The sequence below is a fragment of the Corticium candelabrum genome, chromosome 18 (assembly GCF_963422355.1).
Source record: "Corticium candelabrum chromosome 18, ooCorCand1.1, whole genome shotgun sequence".
NCBI classification, from domain to species: Eukaryota; Metazoa; Porifera; class Homoscleromorpha; order Homosclerophorida; family Plakinidae; genus Corticium; species Corticium candelabrum.
This window is the reverse complement of record NC_085102.1, coordinates 4,908,420-4,926,688: the sequence shown is the minus strand read 5'-3', so window position 1 is coordinate 4,926,688 and position 18,269 is coordinate 4,908,420. Positions and strand designations below refer to the sequence as shown.

At 40.9% G+C, this 18,269-nt stretch overlaps 2 protein-coding genes and 1 long non-coding RNA gene across 4 annotated transcripts in view; 1 reads left to right on the top strand and 2 right to left on the bottom strand.

Annotated features, from left to right (window-relative positions):
• The first annotated feature begins 620 nt into the window (after window positions 1-620).
• LOC134193795 (MAGUK p55 subfamily member 7-like) lies at window positions 621-9,802 on the top strand. 2 transcript variants are annotated; one of them, XM_062662629.1, is made up of 16 exons: window positions 621-700; window positions 815-875; window positions 939-1,213; window positions 3,516-3,644; window positions 3,907-3,982; window positions 4,249-4,334; window positions 4,394-4,462; window positions 6,094-6,161; window positions 6,225-6,412; window positions 6,895-6,957; window positions 7,044-7,130; window positions 7,726-7,806; window positions 7,878-7,988; window positions 8,721-8,812; window positions 8,962-9,090; window positions 9,413-9,802. In XM_062662629.1, the coding sequence occupies exons 2-16, from the start codon at window positions 824-826 to the stop codon at window positions 9,587-9,589; spliced, it is 1,683 nt and encodes a 560-aa protein (XP_062518613.1). In that variant the 5' UTR covers window positions 621-700; window positions 815-823; the 3' UTR covers window positions 9,590-9,802. The 2 variants fall into 2 exon arrangements, with proteins under 2 accessions (XP_062518613.1, XP_062518614.1); XM_062662630.1 differs by lacking the exons at window positions 621-700; window positions 815-875; window positions 939-1,213 and adding an exon at window positions 2,702-2,846.
• A 3,189-nt stretch (window positions 9,803-12,991) lies between these two features.
• On the bottom strand, window positions 12,992-14,628 carry LOC134194152 (uncharacterized). Its single transcript, XR_009972150.1, has 4 exons — window positions 14,386-14,628; window positions 14,029-14,305; window positions 13,198-13,311; window positions 12,992-13,132 (listed from the first exon to the last, which is right to left on the bottom strand). It is a non-coding gene; the product is annotated as an uncharacterized LOC134194152 (long non-coding RNA).
• Window positions 14,629-16,271: 1,643 nt separating this feature from the next.
• The window catches only part of LOC134193735 (nephrocystin-3-like), a 15,534-nt gene continuing 13,536 nt past the window's right edge, over window positions 16,272-18,269 (bottom strand). The window contains exon 31 of the mRNA XM_062662569.1: window positions 16,272-16,606. Coding sequence (XP_062518553.1) covers window positions 16,472-16,606 — 135 coding nt within the window. The 3' untranslated portion in view covers window positions 16,272-16,471. The remainder of the gene's footprint in view (window positions 16,607-18,269) is intronic.

Below are 18,269 nucleotides of genomic sequence, written 5' to 3'. Positions count from 1 at the left end.
TTGCAAAGTGCTTCCCTCCACCCGCTTGTTGTCACCATCTACCTGCCCTCTGTCGCTGCATTCTGGAGTTGCTGTTGCGGCCAAACCTGCTCATGGAGCTTCTATGTGCTCTCGCTGTTATGATGTCATCATTTCTATCTTATACTGTTCAATATTCTTGTCCACCCACCTACCCACCATTCCTTACCACTTCCTGGAGTTACTGTCGCAGTCAAGCCAACTAAATCTGGACTGGGACATCTATGTCCCTTTGTCTTTGCGTGTTTGATCTGTCTGTAACAGTTTGTCTGTCTGTTTGTCTCTGTATGTCTCTTTGTTACTGGCTTGTGTTTGTATGTCTGTTTAGTTGGTTTATGTGTCACTGGTATGCATACGTGTGTGTGTGTGTGTGTGTGTGTGTGTGTGTGTGTGTGTGTGTGTGTGTGTGTGTGTGTGTGTGTGTGTGTGTGTGTGTGTGTGCATGCTCTTGCGCGATTTCTGTTCGGCTGTCCGTTTATTTCTTGGTCAATTTTTGTGTACTCGCCTGCTAGTCCTTCTAGCACAACAGTTCTTTGTTTCTGCATTAATTAATGTCATAAAAGACATGGCGCACTTGTGTCTGGGAACGCAAGGCCGCACTTGTAGGTGTACGCATGTGTATAATCTCCCCTCAAAACCAAATCGCCATTACGCCACTTCCGTCGACTACAGCACTCCAAAGGTAAGCAAACATCACACACACCGCCTACGAAAACCAACACGCATCAACGACCGTGAAATTTCGACATTTCCGACATCCAACTTTCACTCACGACTTCCCGCCTTTTCCTTTCAGCAAACTCCGATGCCTTCATCACCGGATGGAAACGACCCCGACGTCTACCCGACCGAAATCGGTACGTACGCCCTCACCTCTTTACCAACCATCATTTTCACGAGGGCGTGTCTTGCTGTTCCAGGCGTCGAGCGTCTGCTCAAGTCCCTCGAGCATATACGCAGCAAAATGGACGGACAGAGAGAAGATGACTTTGCCTTCTTGCTCTCGATGCTTCAGAGTTCCGATTTCCAGTCGCTCATGCACGTGCATGTGGCCGTGACGCGTGAACGGAGCGAAAATCCGCGCCCGACGCGACACGATGCGTCGTCTCTGTTGGACGAGCTGTGCGACGTGCTGGAGGGAAACGGAGTTGAGGGTGTCGAGCTGCTCGATATCTTGGCGACGCCGCATTTGCGAGTGAGTCGAGAGTTTGATGTGGTTTGTAGGGAGGGAAAGAGAGTGGCGAGCGAAAAAAATTGTTAAGAAATCGGGAAGGTTGTCGGTTGATGTGTGAAGTTGTGTCTCACATTGTGGTGTCGGAGTCGGTGTAGTTAAGCGTCTTATCTCAGCTGTACTCGTGTTGTATGTAAACTTAGACGTCGAGGGCGCCGGCTGATTGACTTGGCAACTGATTGGATGTGAAAGCACGTTGATGGTTGTGTAAATAGTTTGTTTGTGTAAATAGCTTGTTTGTGTAATGAGTCATGCTCAGAGTTTGGGTTTGGGAATGTATCTGTGACTCTCGCTTGTATTGGGTGTTGAGGGAAGGAGAGTGAGTGGGGAGTCGTTGATTGTTTGTTTGTGGGTTGTTTTGTCGTTTTTGTGGGTTGTTTTGTCGTTTTTGTAGGTCTGGGGGAGGGTAGTAATGTGTGATGTCTGGTGGTTGGGTAGGGTGAGGGTTGGCGGTGTGTTTGGGTGTGTGTTGTTTTGGTAGGGGTGTTAGGCACGCACGCACACACACGCACACCACACACACACGCACACCACACACACACACACACACACACACACACACACACACACACACACACAGTGACAAACACACACACACACACACACACACACACACACACACAGTGACAAACACACACACACACACACACACACACACACACACAGTGACAAACACACACACACACACACACACACACACACACACACACACACACACACACCACACTCACAGTGACACACACACACACACACACACACACACACACACACACACACACACCACACACTCACACAACACACTCACACAGTGACACACACCACACACACACACACACACACACACACACACTCACACAACACACTCACACAGTGACACACACACACACACACACAGTGACACACACACACACACACACACACACACACACACACACACACACACACACACACATGGACACATACACACAGAGAGATGGGGACACACAAAGACACACATACGTTTTCTCTGGTTGTTGTATGTTCATTCTAATTTAAATCTGCTCTTATTATTCACGCCTTTCTATTAAATTTTGTTGGATAGCTTGTAAACCCCACATCAACTAACACTTCAGTCTGTCAAGTTTATAGCTAAATCTGATTGAAATAATTAATATAATGAATACAAGTTTTATTTATTTATTTAATTGTTTATTTATGTGTTGATTTTTATTTATTTAATTTTTTATTTTTATTTTCATCTTTTTTTAATTTTTTAATTTATTTATTTTTTATATTTTTTACATTTTTTATTTTTTTTATTTATTTTTGTTTTTATATTTTATTTTTTATTTTTTTTATTTATTTTTTGTTTTTATATTTTATTTTTTTATTTTTTTATTTTGTATTTTTATTTTTTTTTATTTTTATTTATTGATTTATTTACAACATGTTTATGTTATAAATTATTAATGATTATAGTCACTGGTTATCAGCATGATTAAGTGCATATATTGATATCAAGTTTGGTTGTTCTGGTATGGTGTCACTTCCATCCATACCCTGGAATCAGTAGATCGTTGTTATTGTGTTCTACTGCATTAACATGACACAACAGCTGGTGGGTAAAGCCTTACTGTTCGTTCGTTTTGTATATTGGTGGTGATATGAGTGCGAGTCTAAGTAATGTATAGGAAGTGTACATGTTATTGTGAGCCATTAGAGTGTCACTGAGTGCATCCAACACGAATGACATTAAATTGTGTGTGTGTGTGTGTGTGTGTGTGTGTGTGTGTGTGTGTGTTTGTGTTTTTGCTTGCATGCAGGTATGTGTGCTTGTGTGCTTGTGTGCAGTGCTGGAAGGGTGTCCATGTTTGTAAAGTTCTAATTTGATTATTTAAAATCATATGATCATTTCCACTTCTATGATTTCACCTTCTTTGTTCATTGTTCTACCTGAGACCATCACATAACCCATGACAGTAGAGTACCATACCACCATGTGAACAACTAACCATCATTCCCAAAACATAACACAATACATTCAATATACAATGACTGCCATAGCTGTAGATGGCCGTCTGACATAGAGTATGATATGTATTTGCTATAGAATTTGTCAACTACGTAGCATTGTTGTGTTGGATAATACACAATGAATTTCCCACTTCAGTGGCTTATAGAAGTAATAGAAATAAAAATTTAAAATACATGATTAAATAGTTGGAAACTTATTTCTCGGTTGTATGCGAGTTGTTTGTGTTGTGATGTTGTTGATGTGTTTGTTTAGGGACTCTGTAGTGCTCATGATCGTGTGGCAACGAAGGATTTTGCACGGAAGTCTCCCGAGTTGGTTGAGGAGGAGACGAATGGTGCTGATAGGATTGTGAAGATTAGGAAGACGAAAGGACAGCCACTGGTGAGTGTTACGATGAAATGTTGAGTGAATCTGTGTTGGTCGGGTAGATGTCTGTGTTTGTTTGTTTGTCTGTTTGTTTGTCTGTTTGTTTGTCTGTTGGTTTGTCTGTTTGTCTGTCTGTTTGTCTGTCTATTTTGTTTGTCTGTCTGTCTGTCTGTTTGTGTGTTTGTGTGTGTATCTGTTGTATTCATTATTAAATTGTTTGGTGGTCTTTATGCTTGTCTGTGTGTTTCTGATAATGTTGAATGTGTTGATGTGACAGGGAGCGACAATACGAGTCGATGATGTGAGCAGAGACATTGTGATCAATAGAGTGTTGTATGGAACAGCCGCATATGGTGAGAACTTTACTGTCTGCCTGCTTGGCCAATACCTTTCGTATGTCTGTTTGTTTGTTTGTTTGTTTATCTGTTTGTCTGTTTGTTTGTCTGTCTGTCTGTTTGTTTGTCTGTTTGTCTGTCTGTTTGTCTGTCTGTCTGTCTGTTTGTTTGTCTGTTTGTCTGTCTGTTTGTGTGTCTGTCTGTCTGTCTGTCTGTCTGTTAAGAGTGTGTGTATGCACCTGCATGTGTGCATAAGCAACCATATCACTGCATTTGTGCATTAGGTTTGTTGAGACCCGGAGATATTATTAACGAACTAAATGGTGTAGTGATAAAAGGTTGTAGTCTCGAAGATGTTTGTTACATGTTGGTGAGCTACGTGGCGGATATAATGTATAAGTGTTGAGTGTAGGAATTCTTAATGTTTAGGAACGACAAAATGGCACAGTCAAGTTTCGAGTAGTTTGTGGAGAAAGGATGGTACCTATGGAGAGTTCAGTAAGTTGAATATTGTATTGTGAGATGCATTCCTCCAATACATTAGTCTAATGTATTGTGAGATGCATCCCTTCAATACAATAGTCTAATGTATTGTGAGATACATCCCTCCAATACAATAGTCTAGTGTATTATGAGATGCATTCCTCCAATACAATAGTCTAATGTATTGTGAGATGCATCCCTCCAATACAATAGTCTAATGTATTGTGAGATACATCCCTCCAATACAATAGTCTAGTGTATTGTGAGATGCATCCCTCCAATACAATACTCTAATGTATTGTGAGATGCATCCCTCCAATACAATAGTCTAGTGTATTGTGAGATGCATCCCTCCAATACAATAGTCTAGTGTATTGTGAGATGCATTCCTCCAATACAATAGTCTAATGTATTGTTAGATGCATCCCTCCAATACAATAGTCTAATGTATTGTGAGCTACATCCCTCCAATGCAATAGCAGTGTTCTCTCCAGGCATATCAAGATGTGGCGGGCCGCCACGCCTTGGCTAAATCTTACAAGGACACGCCCATTCCCACCATCCCTTGGCTAGCGCCACCACGCCTTGACTTATGCCCGCCACGCCTTACTATCTGGTTTGCGTTCTTGTATCTATGAATAAAACACCTGTTGTTGTTGTGGAAAGTGCAAAAGCAACGTCATAGCGATCGCTATGTTCAAAATATACTTATGACGTTGTTTTGAATCCGATCCGACGTCATTTGGTGGCGTATTCGCCCACATTTTAATTCGTATGTGAGTCACGCCCTCGGCAGCCGTTTGTGCCGTGGAGTCATTATTGATGCGTTGAGAGAAGAAAAAGTTGCAAGACAAAGTACATCAATGCGTCGAATTGTGTTGTTGAAGTGATAGCCCAATTTCTCGTTCTTCTAGTGGCGTTTTAGGCACCTACGGAAGCCGATCTGGGAGGCATTACCCTACACAGGATGTAAGACAATGCACTGATTACAGACGCCAAAATGTGCTTGAACGGCATCGGCCCAAAGCCTAAGTTAGCAAAAGCATTGCTCAGGTTAGTGTAGACACGTTCGCAGTTTCGAAAAACTTGTGGATCTCGGCGAGCATGCCGATACGCTGCGCACGTGCATGTCTCTACTTCTAGCGTCGATATCGGCATGGAAAATTGTCACCGACTGCTTAGTGAACTTGTCTACTAGTGCTAAGTTACTAACTAAAGCAATTGCAATCGATTTTGTGATTTGGATTGGCTTGGAATCTAGTGGGAGACGCAGGTTTTGACATGTATGCAGATTACAAATTAGCCCGGATGACAAGTGGGGCGATAAAGGGTTGTGCTGTACTCTGTCCACGCATAGAAATATTGTACAGCTAACATTTTAGACCAAACTCAAGCACCCTATGTTGCTTTAGCACTGCACTGCAAAGCCAGGAAATCCCACCCAGATGACCACGCCCATGTTTGAAACAACCACGCCCACAAGTGCGTTCCATTTAGCCACGCCTACACCGCCACGCCTACACCACCACGCCTATGAGATATTCTGGGGAGAACACTGAATAGTCTAGTGTATTGTGAGATGCATCCCTCCAATACAATAGTCTAGTGTATTGAGCAATAGCCAACTGTTTTGTTCATATTGTTAGGTATTTGTGATGGCTCACTTTGACTACGATCCTCGGACAGATTCTCTGTGTCCATGTAAAGAGGCCGGGTAACTAACTCCTCACATCCCTGTACACCACAACACTGACCTTGTTAACTCTACTATTCATAGTATCGACTTCCGTCGTGGTGACGTGCTCAGGATTGTGGATCAGCAGGATCCCAAATGGTGGCAGGCAGTGAAAGAAGGAAGCGGCAATAGCAAATCAGGCCTCATTCCGTCAAAACAACTTCAAGAGAGGCGAATGTCAGTTCGAGTCGCCGATGACAATGTTGTTGTATACAAAAAGCCAACAAGAGGTGAGTGAGATTAGCAGAGAGTATTGTTTAGAATATTTTATTGTATTGGACTTTATGTATCTCGTCATGTTTTATTATCAACAATATCTAATACACTGTGTGTGTGTGTGTGTGTGTGTGTGTGTGTGTGTGTGTGTGTGTGTGTGTGTGTGTGTGTGTGTGTGTGTGTGTGTGTGTGTGTATCTGTGTGTATCTGCGTGTGTGTGTGTGTGTGTGTGTGTGTGTGTGTGTGTGTGTGTGTGTGTCTGTGTGTGTCTGTGTCTGTGTCTGTGTGTCTGTGTCTGTGTGTGTGTGCATGTGTGTCTGTGTGTGTGTGTGTGTGTCTGTGTGTGAGTGCATGTGAGTGTGTGTGTCTGTGTGTGTCTGTGTGTGTGTGTGTGTCTGTGTGTGTGTGTGTGTGTGTGTGTGTGTGTGTGTGTGTGTGTGTGTGTGTGTGTGTGTGTGTGTGTGTGTGTGTGTGTGTGTAATGTCATTGTGTTTAGTTTCATGGTGGAAGAGATGGAGATCGAGAAAATCGAGGAAAGCGTCCCATTCTACTGAACCTGGTCAGTTTGTGGTCCTCTGTTTGTTGTCACTGCCGTCTCTGTGTCTATTGGCTCTGATTTATTGAAATGTGTTTTGATGTCTCTAGACTTGACTGGGTCTGAGTTGATGACGTATGAAGAAGTGGCGAAGATGGGACCGCCTGAAGGCAAACTCAGACCGGTTGTACTTATTGGTGAGTGTGGATTTGTAATAATTTATTTTATGATGTTTATCTCTTGCTATCTGGTTGTCTATCCTTGCACTTACGTATATGTTTTACCACTCTCGTTTGTTGTCTGTCTGTCTGTCTGTCTGTCTTTCTGTTTGTATGTCTGTCTGTTCGTCTGCTTGTTTCTCTGTCTGTCTGTCTGTCTGTCTGTCTGTTTGTCTGTCTGTCCATTAATTAAAACGAAGAACAGTAGGAAAGTAGAACTTTTAGTACTGCAGCAAGTGATGTAAGTAGTGACGTTTGATGACAATAAAACAAATCTGTCTGTTTGTCTGCCTGTTTGTCTGCCTGTTTCTCTGTTCTTGTTTGTCTGTCTGTCTGTCTGTCTGTCTATCTGTCTGTCTTTCTTTTTGTTTGTCTCTCTGTTCGTCTGCCTGTTTGTCTGTCTGTCTGTCTGTCTGTCTGTTTGTTTGTCCATTTGTCTGTCATTCTGTTTGTTTGTCTGTGTGTTTGTCTGCCTGTTTCTCTTTCTGTCTGTCTGTCTGTCTGTCTGTCCGTCAGGTTGAGATTAAACATAATGTTGCTTTATCATTATGTATTGTGATTGCGTCTGTGTTAGGAGCCCCAGGTGTCGGTCGCTCAACACTGAAGGGACTTCTCATTGAAAGCGATTCTCATCAATACTCCTTTCCAGTTCCAAGTACGCAATCTTTTAAAACAAAGTGCAAGCGATGTGACCAACCAATGTTGTGTGTGCTTGTTTGTTGATAGCAACGAGTCGTACTAGAAAGGCTGCCGAGGTGGACGGAATGGATTACGACTTCATGTCGAAGGCGATGATGCTAGAGGCAATACAGCACAATCAGTTTGTTGAATTTGGAGGTGAGCAGTTGATCTGATACAATGAGACATTCACTTATCACTCACCGTCACCGCCTTGTATGTTTGTTCACTTTTTTGTTCTTTTGCTGTATTTGTTAGGCGTCATCCATAATTGTCAACATTTACTCAAACGTACAAAGCATACACTAGGGGGAGGGGAGGGGGGTAAGAATAGTTGTATGCTTGTGGGGCGGAGTATAAAATGTTGATGATTTCTTTTGGTCCAGAAGTAGATAGGAAGTGATACTGAAGTCAGGATATTGCATTTACACGTACCCGTGTTGTATCTACGTTTGTAACTATCCGTTGCAAGTGTATGACGCGTACATGTAATACCATACGTTAGAAATAGGGTCACATGACCAAAAAAATTTATGTACACTTAGGAGAGGGAGGGAGGTGGAGGGGAGGGAGGGAGGTGGAGGCGGAGGGGAGGGAGGGAGGTGGAGGTGGAGGGGAGGGAGGTGGAGGGGAGGGGTGGGGAGGAGTGGAGAGGGGAGGGGTATGCAGCAAAGAACGTTTTGTACACTTGAGTAAATGTTGACAATTATGGATGACCTCTTATTATCATCTTAGATTTTCTTGTCTTTGTCTGTTTGCATGTTTGTCTGTATGTTTGTTTGTCCATTCATCTTGTTTATCTTGTTTGCCTCTCTCTTTTCATCTCTATAACAGTCTATCTTATTCCAGACATCTAGTGACTTGTTTTATAGTTACGCTTACATTGTATAGAACACAAGAAAAACTATTATGGTACGTCATTACAATCAATTCGTCACGTCGTAGACAGTGGAAAGATATGTGTTCTAACAGTACACCCACAAGTGAGTCACACAAGTCACATCAAAGTCCCTGCAGTGTGTGTGTGTGTGTGTGTGTGTGTGTGTGTGTGTGTGTGTGTGTGTGTGTGTGTGTGTGTGTGTTTGTGTGTGTGTGTGTGTGTGTGTGTGTGTGTGACTGTTGATCATGTTAGGCTCTACGTATCTTGAAAGCAACCGACTTGAAACCGTTCGTCGCATTTATCAAGCCACCACACTTCGAACAGCTGCGAGAGACACGGCGATCAAGATCGAGTGAAGAGAGGCAGACAACACCACTAACAGTAAGAGCCAAGCTCGTCATTAATTAAAACACCAAACTCTGTCCATCTTCCATCTAGTCTATCATCTCTTCTCTGACTGGGTGTGTGTGTGTGTGTGTGTGTGTGTGTGTGTGTGTGTGTGTGTGTGTGTGTCTGTCTGTCTGTCTGTCTGTCTGTCTGTGTGTCTGTGTGTGTGTCTGTGTGTGTGTGTGTGTGTGTGTGTGTGTATGTGTGTGTCTGTGTCTGTGTGTGTCCGTCTGTCCGTGTGTGTGTGTGTGTGTCCATCTGTCCGTCCTTAAGTTGCATGTTTCTAATATAAACTTAAAGTTAGTCTCCACCTTAGGACGACGATCTATGGGAACTGATGCAGACATCGAAGCGCATCTACGACCAATACGGCCACTACGCTGACTGCACCATCATAAATGACGACGTCGACCGTGCGTGCAACGAACTGAAACAACACATTGAGAGAATCCAACGAGAGCCTCAATGGGTGCCAGCCGTTTGGATCCCATAGAACACAAACACACAACTGTAAAGTATACACATAAAATTTAATGGTAGGCAGTCAATGACCAGGGTGATTGATATTAATCCATTGTATGTATGTGTATACGCACTATGTGATGAGATCGGTTGACTTGAATTTTATATGTTTGTGTCTTTGCTGTCAAGGGACGTATTAGACTAATCCAATGTGTAATTAATATTAACAAGAAATTATTTTGAGTGGTGAATTTGTTTGTGTTGATCCGAGGTCGTGCTGAATGAGACGTGAGACAATACACAAATTACTTAAGTTAATTCAGGTAAGTATATTATATAATTACTTAATTACTAATTAATATCAATTATATAATGTATTAGTATGGCGCGGGGAAAACGGTCTGTCTACGCGAGACTATTTATATCCGGGAGTTTAAACATTGTCACGTGACATTGCCATTTTTTTGAATTGGCAATGGTATCTATCATTAATTGAGGAGCACATAGATATGCTTTACAACGGCATGTATTCACTGCTATCTCTAAATCTATTTTACTTATGCTAATTAATTGGATGCTTTAACTTAATGAATTAATTAGTATTCCATCATACTGATGATAATATTGAGACTAGATTGTAATTTTTATATTTATTTTGATGTAGGTAATAAATAATTCAAATACAAAAACGCGGACATTCGTCCGATAGGATGACTATTTGTAAAACAATACGGGTATTTGCAACTAAATACAGATGTTTGCAACTAAATACGGGTGTTTGCAAATAAATACGGGTGTTTGCAAATAAATACGGGTGTTTGCAAATAAATACGGGTGTTTGCAAATAAATACGGGTGTTTGCAAATAAATACGGGTGTTTGCAAATAAATACGGGTGTTTGCAAATAAATATGGGTGTTTGCGGTTTAAATGGCAGCACGTGTAATGGCGGGTTGTAAGTTGTTTGACGAGAAGACGCGTTCTTACTTGAGCAGGCGAGGCAGAAGAGTGTTTTTACAACAGTTATTTGAGATTGAAGTCTGTTCTTGTTTTTTCCGATGCGTAGCCCACTCAACAACTGCGACACTCTCAAGTTCAAAGAATGAGAAGCAGCGGTCGATTCAGAAGACACTGACAGAGAGATGTACGTAATTACGTGAAGGTGCGGTGTGTGAGTGTGTGTGTGTGTGTGTGTGTGTGTGTGTGTGTGTGTGTGTGTGTGTGTGTGTGTGTGTGTGTGTGTGTGTGTGTGTGTGTGTGTGTGTGTGTCACTGTGTGTGTGTGTGTGTGTGTGTGTGTGTGTGTGTGTGTGTGTGTGTGTGTGTCACTGTGTGTGTGTGTGTGTGTGTGTGTGTGTGTGTGTGGTGTGTGCATGTAGGGAGGGCGAGGTGTAGGTAGTGGACGTGAAGGTAGAAAGGAGTAAAGATGAAGGATGCGTTTCTTTGACCTTTACCAACTAATTTTGTTGAGGTGTAGAGTTTGCTTGTGTTTCGTTTGCATCTACCGGATTTCATAGTAGACCTCTACCAGCTCTACCTACCAGCAGGATGGCTTACAGTAGAGCAGGTGGATGTTGGTGGATGCACATGTCCACTTTTGTTTCATACATGTACATGGTGGAAAGGACGGAAAGCTCCAAGGACAGAAACAAGGCAGATTTATGATATATTTATTATTGTTTTACTCAGTCATAGCAACAACAAGAACTGCTCCAAAACTTATTATGAGCTTGTGGTAGTCACTCCATTTCACATGATATTATGGTATGCACATGCTTTATTCCAACTTACCGCTTCCTTGATTGGATTCTATTAAGATAACTTTTGCTAGTCTAAAATACCTTATCACTTACTCGGTTAGAGAGATCCAAAGAAATGCAACCCAAGAGGCAGATGAGAGTGGAAGTAGGGGAAGGAGGGAGATAGGTAGGTAGGTAGGTAGGTAGGTAGGTAGGGAATGGAGAGGAGGGAGGGAGGGGATGAAGAGGAGGGAGGGAGGGGATGAAGAGGAGGGAGGGGAGGAAAGGAGCAGGTGAGCATGTGTTAGGCTGTGAGGTGGTGTGTGTGTGTGTGTGTGTGTGTGTGTGTGTGTGTGTGTGTGTGTGTGTGTGTGTGTGTGTGTGTGTAAGCCTGAAAATAAGGTCAGATACTGGACATCTTCCAAACACTCCGTTAGACCTACTACTTTGACTAACAGGATGATAGCAGCATTTGCTTTGTGCCTTGTGCCAGACACCTTAATTGTGCTTGCTACTCACGTGAGCAGAAATACCCAGAAGTGGCATCCTGGGCATTTTCGGACATAATGTCATATCCCTGATAAGTCGTTTCTTCTTCAAGATCACAAGAGATTATGTGACCATGACATGGAACGTACAATTAGTACGTGACTGCTCGGAACCAATAAATCTGCTTGTGATAGACAATGTCATCATACTCACAGCGAACATCTTGATGTTTCCTGCTTCTCTCATAGGCTACTCTCTTCCACTTTAGTTTCCTTTCATAACAAACTCCCTAGAGCTAAGTCCCTCTATATAGCTAAGTCAGGGCAGCTAAAGTCAGTAGGATAAAGCTGTCTTGCAACTGAATCGACTGCAAAGTTGACTGTTTGGTTATGGATAATTTAGGAAAATGTCCAATAAATGACCATAACATTATTCTTAGGCGTGTGTGTGCATGTTAGAAGGCACGAACAGGTCTGGAAATACGATTTTGTCACCAGATGGAGTGTCCTAAAATTATGTGTAAAGACAAACATTTGTTCAGACATTTGCTGAAACCAAACAGTCAAACTAAACAATCAACTTTATAAAATTTAAAACAAAAAACAACTAAAATTTTTTGGCCAACCAATGGCAGTTGTTACAGTCACATAAAGCTTAGTCTAGCAAGTCTTGGTTAGTTAAATCCCTATAGCTACATCAACTGCAGGAAGGAAGCAGTAAACATCAAAGATTGAAAGCTATTTGTTTGCAGTGAGTATGACCACGGCGGTCTAACACAAGCAGACTTATTGGTTCAGAGCAAACATGTAATAACTGTACGTTCCATGTCATGGTCACTTAGTCTCTCGTGATCTTGCAGAAGAAATGATTTATCAAGGATATGACATTATGTCCGAAAAAGGCCGGAGATGCCACTTCTGGGTATTTCTGTTCACGTGAGTAGCAAGCACAATAAAGGTGTCTGGCACAAGGCACAAAGCAAATGCTATCATCATCCTGCTAGTCACAAAGTAGTTGTCTTAATTCCAGACCTTTATTTTTTGCACTCATGTTTACATACACACCTATGCTATACTAAAATTGTATAGCTACGTATGCTTGTGCATGCGCATACGTCCGAGCATGAGTTTGCGTTAATGGTAACTATTTGTCTATCTAGGTGTACGCGGCAGTTATAATCTACAGTTCAAGATCTAGCTTCACAACATGCAATTCAGTTGTCTCTGGACGATACTGCAGCTGATTGCTCTCTGTTGTGGCCTCTTCCAGATGCAAAGGCATCGTATCATCTCTTCTTGAACTGGCATGGTTTCATCAGTAGCCACAGATATGGATGTAGTAAATTGCCCTTAGGAAAAGAGTAAACAGAGTCAATTACCATAGTTCATATTCAAACAATAAATGTGAGAATACTTTGTATTTGTGGTTGATGTATTGTAGTGATGAAAGGTCGCTGATGTGATCAAGACAATGAACAGACCTAGTACTGTTTGGATAGCTGTTGTACACAATGATGTGGCATTGCCCCTGTATTGTATAACAAGCACATTAGATGAACACTGCAGGCAATTTCTAAAACATTAAGTGTTGTTGACATGCAGCAGCAACTTACTTTAGCAAAACACAATCAACAGACACAAACAACTTAGTTCACTGACTAACACACACACACACACACACACACACACACACACACACACACACACACACACACACACTATGCCAATGCTATGACTGTCTGTCACATATTGTGAACCTGGCTCACTGTTTCCTCTCATGCATTGATATTGATAACAATGAAAACAGACTTAATCAACAAATGGGCATAACTTAAACTAACTAGCTAAGCATGCCAACAATATTCTGATACAATTATAGCTAGACGTTTCATGGCACAGCAATAAAGGCACAACAAAGTCTATTTATGATATCTACTCTACACACAGCAGTAACACTTCTTCTCAAGCTTAGTCATGATGAAGGAAGTTAAGACAACAAACAACATTTGAGGGTAGTTTGAAGCAAATATGTCAATAACCGCACTAGAGTCTATAGAATTAACCGTACAAATGTACAAAAGCATCAAAACATTAAGACCTTAATTTATGTCACGTGTTCTTATAAAAAACACGTGATCAAATAATGAACGAAAGGATGCAAGCGAGAAATGGGAAACATTGAATCATATCGAAGTGGCCCTAGTGAACTTGACAGCCAAATACACAAGACTGACAATAGACCAACCTTAATTATATATTTTGCGTTTTCTGACGTCTAGTGCAGTTTAGAACACGGAGAGAACAAAGAAGCGCGCAATCCGGGAAGTCAAACGGTCAGCCGACCCACGGCCACGTGCACTGCACGCGCCATGCACGTGTACGCCACGTGCCGTGCACGCGCTGATTTCATCGCGTTGACTTCCTGTCCATAGTTTAGCCTGTTTCCCTCCACTCGTAGCTTGTTTAGGAATTGTGCCCTTTTGGAGGCCCTTCTCATCCGCGTTGTTGCTCGTTCGCATGCCCTAACAACAATAAAAAATAAAAACGGATAACTCATGCGATTGAATGTTGTAATCAACTCGCTCTAGTCTAGAAACAGTACATTCAATGATTGCCACGCCGCTTCTTCCTTCCTTCCTCTCCTACACGTGTCACTGTCTGTCGCGCTTGCACAATTTAATCTTCAGTGGCGTAGAATGCCTGCACGTCTGCGATCCCATCACGTGTCCTTATGCTGGTCCCGTTTCGGCATGATAGAACCTCCGGCAAAGAAAAAGAATTCAGTTGCTTCACTCAGGGTAGATAGCTAACTTAAAGCAGTGCGGACAAATCAAGGACCGCGGAAGCAACATTTGATTCGACTTAACGCGCGTTAAGAGGCGTACCTTTATCACGTGACAATCATTAGTTAGTAATTACAATATTGAATAACTTCTGCTAGACAATTTCAAAACTCATTCAAAATGTTACCAAAAACGCAAAGACGATGTTCCACTACCTTTTACAAACTCACTAACGTGTGTGACCCAAAGTATCTACTAAAATTAACATCTTGCAAACACACGTCTTTGTTCACTTCCGCAACAAAATTTGTATAACAATACGGCTATGCAAGAAACAAGGCTTGCCAGAGCCGTATAGAAAGATATACGGCTATGAGGCTTGTATTATCCTCGCGTGGCCAGACCTTTAGTGTACGCGGGGCGGGTACGCGGAAGGTCTGGCCACGCGAGACTAAACTTGCGGTGTATAAACGGCTCTGCTTGCACCCGTTAACCGGATTAGGGTTAGGGTTAGGGTTAGGGTTAGTGGGGTAGCCCATTTTGGGGAAAACGACTTTCTGAGGTCAAATTAAAGTTTTTTTCAATAAAATTAAGTACACAGAGTCACCTCCACCCAAGACAGCATCACTTTCGGTTTCACTTTCTGTCACTTTCGGTGTATTTCTTGTTTATTTCCGGTCTATTTCCGTATTACTTTCGATCTGGCAAGGATTGGTTGATGATTACGTATCGCTTTTTTGGTTATATATTCGCTTGCCTGGTGTCTATTTTTCACTCTTTTTGGGTAACCTTGTCTGATGGATGGATGCGTACGAAATCGACCAATTCAAAGCCTTGTGCGAACCAAGTGTTCTGGAATGTGACTATTATTCGTCTAATTAACCTTGAAGTGAAGCAGGAGTTGCTTCCAATTCTAGAACGACTCTGCGGACAGACCGACATTATTGCCAATCCGAAGATTCGCAAGTGCAACCGATCGGTATACCGTGAATGTGACTTCGAACCCCTAATCCTTGCTGACCACCAAGTCATCTTGGAGACTGCAAAAAAGGGACGAACTGAAGGAAGATGTGTGTCATTTCTTTTGCTCACAGGATCATTGGTGCGTGCCTTCAGAAGGGGACAAGGACTACCTGACCTTGAGGTGTACAAAACCTGTCCCCACCCAACTATTTCTTGAATGCCTTGTTCATCTCAAAGTTCCATTCCTACGCCTGACGGACTTCGGACAAAAGGAGAAAATAGACAAATTCGTGACGATCAACGAGGAAATTGCATCCTGCACAGCAGAGACAAGCGGCTACCCCCAACTTTTGGGGCGTATCCTTCAACAAAAGAGTCCCATTTATTTTTGTTATCACCGTGGAACATCGCTACCTCCTTCCTGCCAACCTCCAGCTCGACAGGTACGTGCTGTTCAGGCCCTTCGACGATCGTCCTGCCCCGACTTTCAATCACGGGGGGCAGCATTACGATCAACTTTTCCAACACAGAGGGCATAAGACCGGTAAAGGTCTATAACCTGCTATTTCACCTCCTGCGAGCATGTCACCAGTATGACTTGTCGACAGTGCCAGTTCTCAAGAGGGGAGGCAAAGACCGACTTAGCAGGTACGGCGAAATCCTCGTTCGGCTCCTTGACCAAAGACAAGGTGTGGGTAGGATCCGATACCTTGATAACTCTACTTGATACTGTAAAGTTTTTTGTATATTTGAGACTCCGACTGCTACAGCATCTACAAAACGATTTAAATCTATTTTCATTCAAAGATACGAAATATCCAAATATGGTCATGGCAAATCAATATATAAACACTGTATGTAAATACATACTGGGCGTGGTCATGTAATATAATCTGCTATTTTATATTACTTGTTGTTACGTTTTCTTGTTTGCTTGTTGTGTCACGTGTATAGACTGCGACTGTCTCCTGCCCATTCGGATTTACCAAATTCGGAAGGCGGTCGAGAGACCGATGGACCTTGCTCTTTGATGTCAGTACATCGTTTGTATAGACGAGCAGCAGACTCGAAGTCTCCCTAAAAGCGGAAGGAAACGTGAACAAAAAAGCAAATATATACACAAATTGTGATAATAAGTAATAATTAATTAATTAATAATTAAAAACTAATACACAAACAGATTTGATAAATAAACTATAAATAATTAATTAATAATAAATAAATAATAAATAAGTCACCGTAATGCCTGCAATCTATATCAAATTGGCTAGTCATCGATCACCATGTGGACTACACAGAAACATGTACCCTGCTGGGCTCACCTGCCGGGTTGGTGGGCGCCCAGATGGGGATACGACCCCACTTGCCCATCATGGAGGGGCATAACGACACATAAATAAATAAAAAATAAATAATAAATAAATTAAAATAAATAATAAATAAAAAATAAATTAAAATAAATAATATAATAAATAATATAGTAAATACTTAATAAATAATAAATAACAAGTAAATAATAAATAATAAATAAATAATATCTACTATATAAAGCTCAAACTGTCTGTCTGTCTGTCTGTCTGTCTGTCTGTGTGTTCGCGATACGCGGCCACGTCTTTTGTCCGTTCGCAACCGAAATCGGCACGCACACTCGGCACGCACAGGGAAAGCTTTGCGTAAAAAATTTAGAAAAATTATGCACCGGGTCCCCTCTCGAGGGGTCGACCCCCGCGTAAAATTTCTCGATGACGCAAACGCTACACATTCCAGTTCATTCGAGCACACGCCCACACCAGTCCTGTGTAGACTGTATGCATCGTCGTCCTTCGCAAAGCTTCGAGCAATCGAATATCTCTTGTCGACGAAACTTATTCTTCTATCGCTTTCGTTTCTCTTCAAATTCTGATTGCATTTTCACCAAATCCAACCTACACGTTTTCTGCAGCAAGCGCTACACGGGGAGTGTGTCGATTTCTATCGAAAGAAGCGCGAAGAGCAAGATTCGAATTCAGACAGCACATCCGGGACCTCGTAACTAAGATTGCACGTGACGTGTCCACAGACCTATCTTTACACTACAGTATCTTGGCCCGTACGAAGGACGGGCCATGTATGGTAATTAATAATTAATAATTAAAAACGAATACACAAACAGATTTGATAAATAATAAATAAATAAATAAATAAATAATAAATAAATAATAAATGATAATTACAAACCAGACTGATCTGGTTGAACACGACAATAATATAATAAATAATAAAATAATAATAAAATAAATAACATAATAAATAATATAATAAATAATAAAATAAATAATATAATAAATAATATAATAAATAATATAATAAATAATATAATATAATAATATAATAAATAATATAATAAATAATAAAATAAATAATATAATAAATAATATAGTAAATAATATAAATAAATAATATAATAAATAATATAATATAATAATATAATAAATAATATAATAAATAATAAAATAAATAATATAATAAATAATATAATAAATAATATAATAAATAATATAATAAATAATATAATAAATAATATAATAAATAATATAATAAATAATATAATAAATAATATGATAAATAAATAATAAATAATACACAAACAGATTTGATAAATAATTAATTATTAATTAATTAGACAGTTTAGCTTTTACAAACCAGACTGATCTGGTATCTGATTGAGCACAACATAATTAATAATTAAAAACTAATTATA

What these genes read in the sequence shown, in the direction of transcription:
- LOC134193795 (XM_062662629.1), top strand. Translation starts at nt 824, where the DNA reads ATGCCTTCATCACCGGATGGAAACGACCCCGACGTCTACCCGACCGAA. An exon ending in TGGCGACGCCGCATTTGCGA is followed by an intron (nt 1,214 to 3,515) that starts GTGAGTCGAGAG and finishes GTGTTTGTTTAG; the next exon opens with GGACTCTGTAGTGCTCATGA. An exon ending in TGGTACCTATGGAGAGTTCA is followed by an intron (nt 4,463 to 6,093) that starts GTAAGTTGAATA and finishes TCATATTGTTAG; the next exon opens with GTATTTGTGATGGCTCACTT.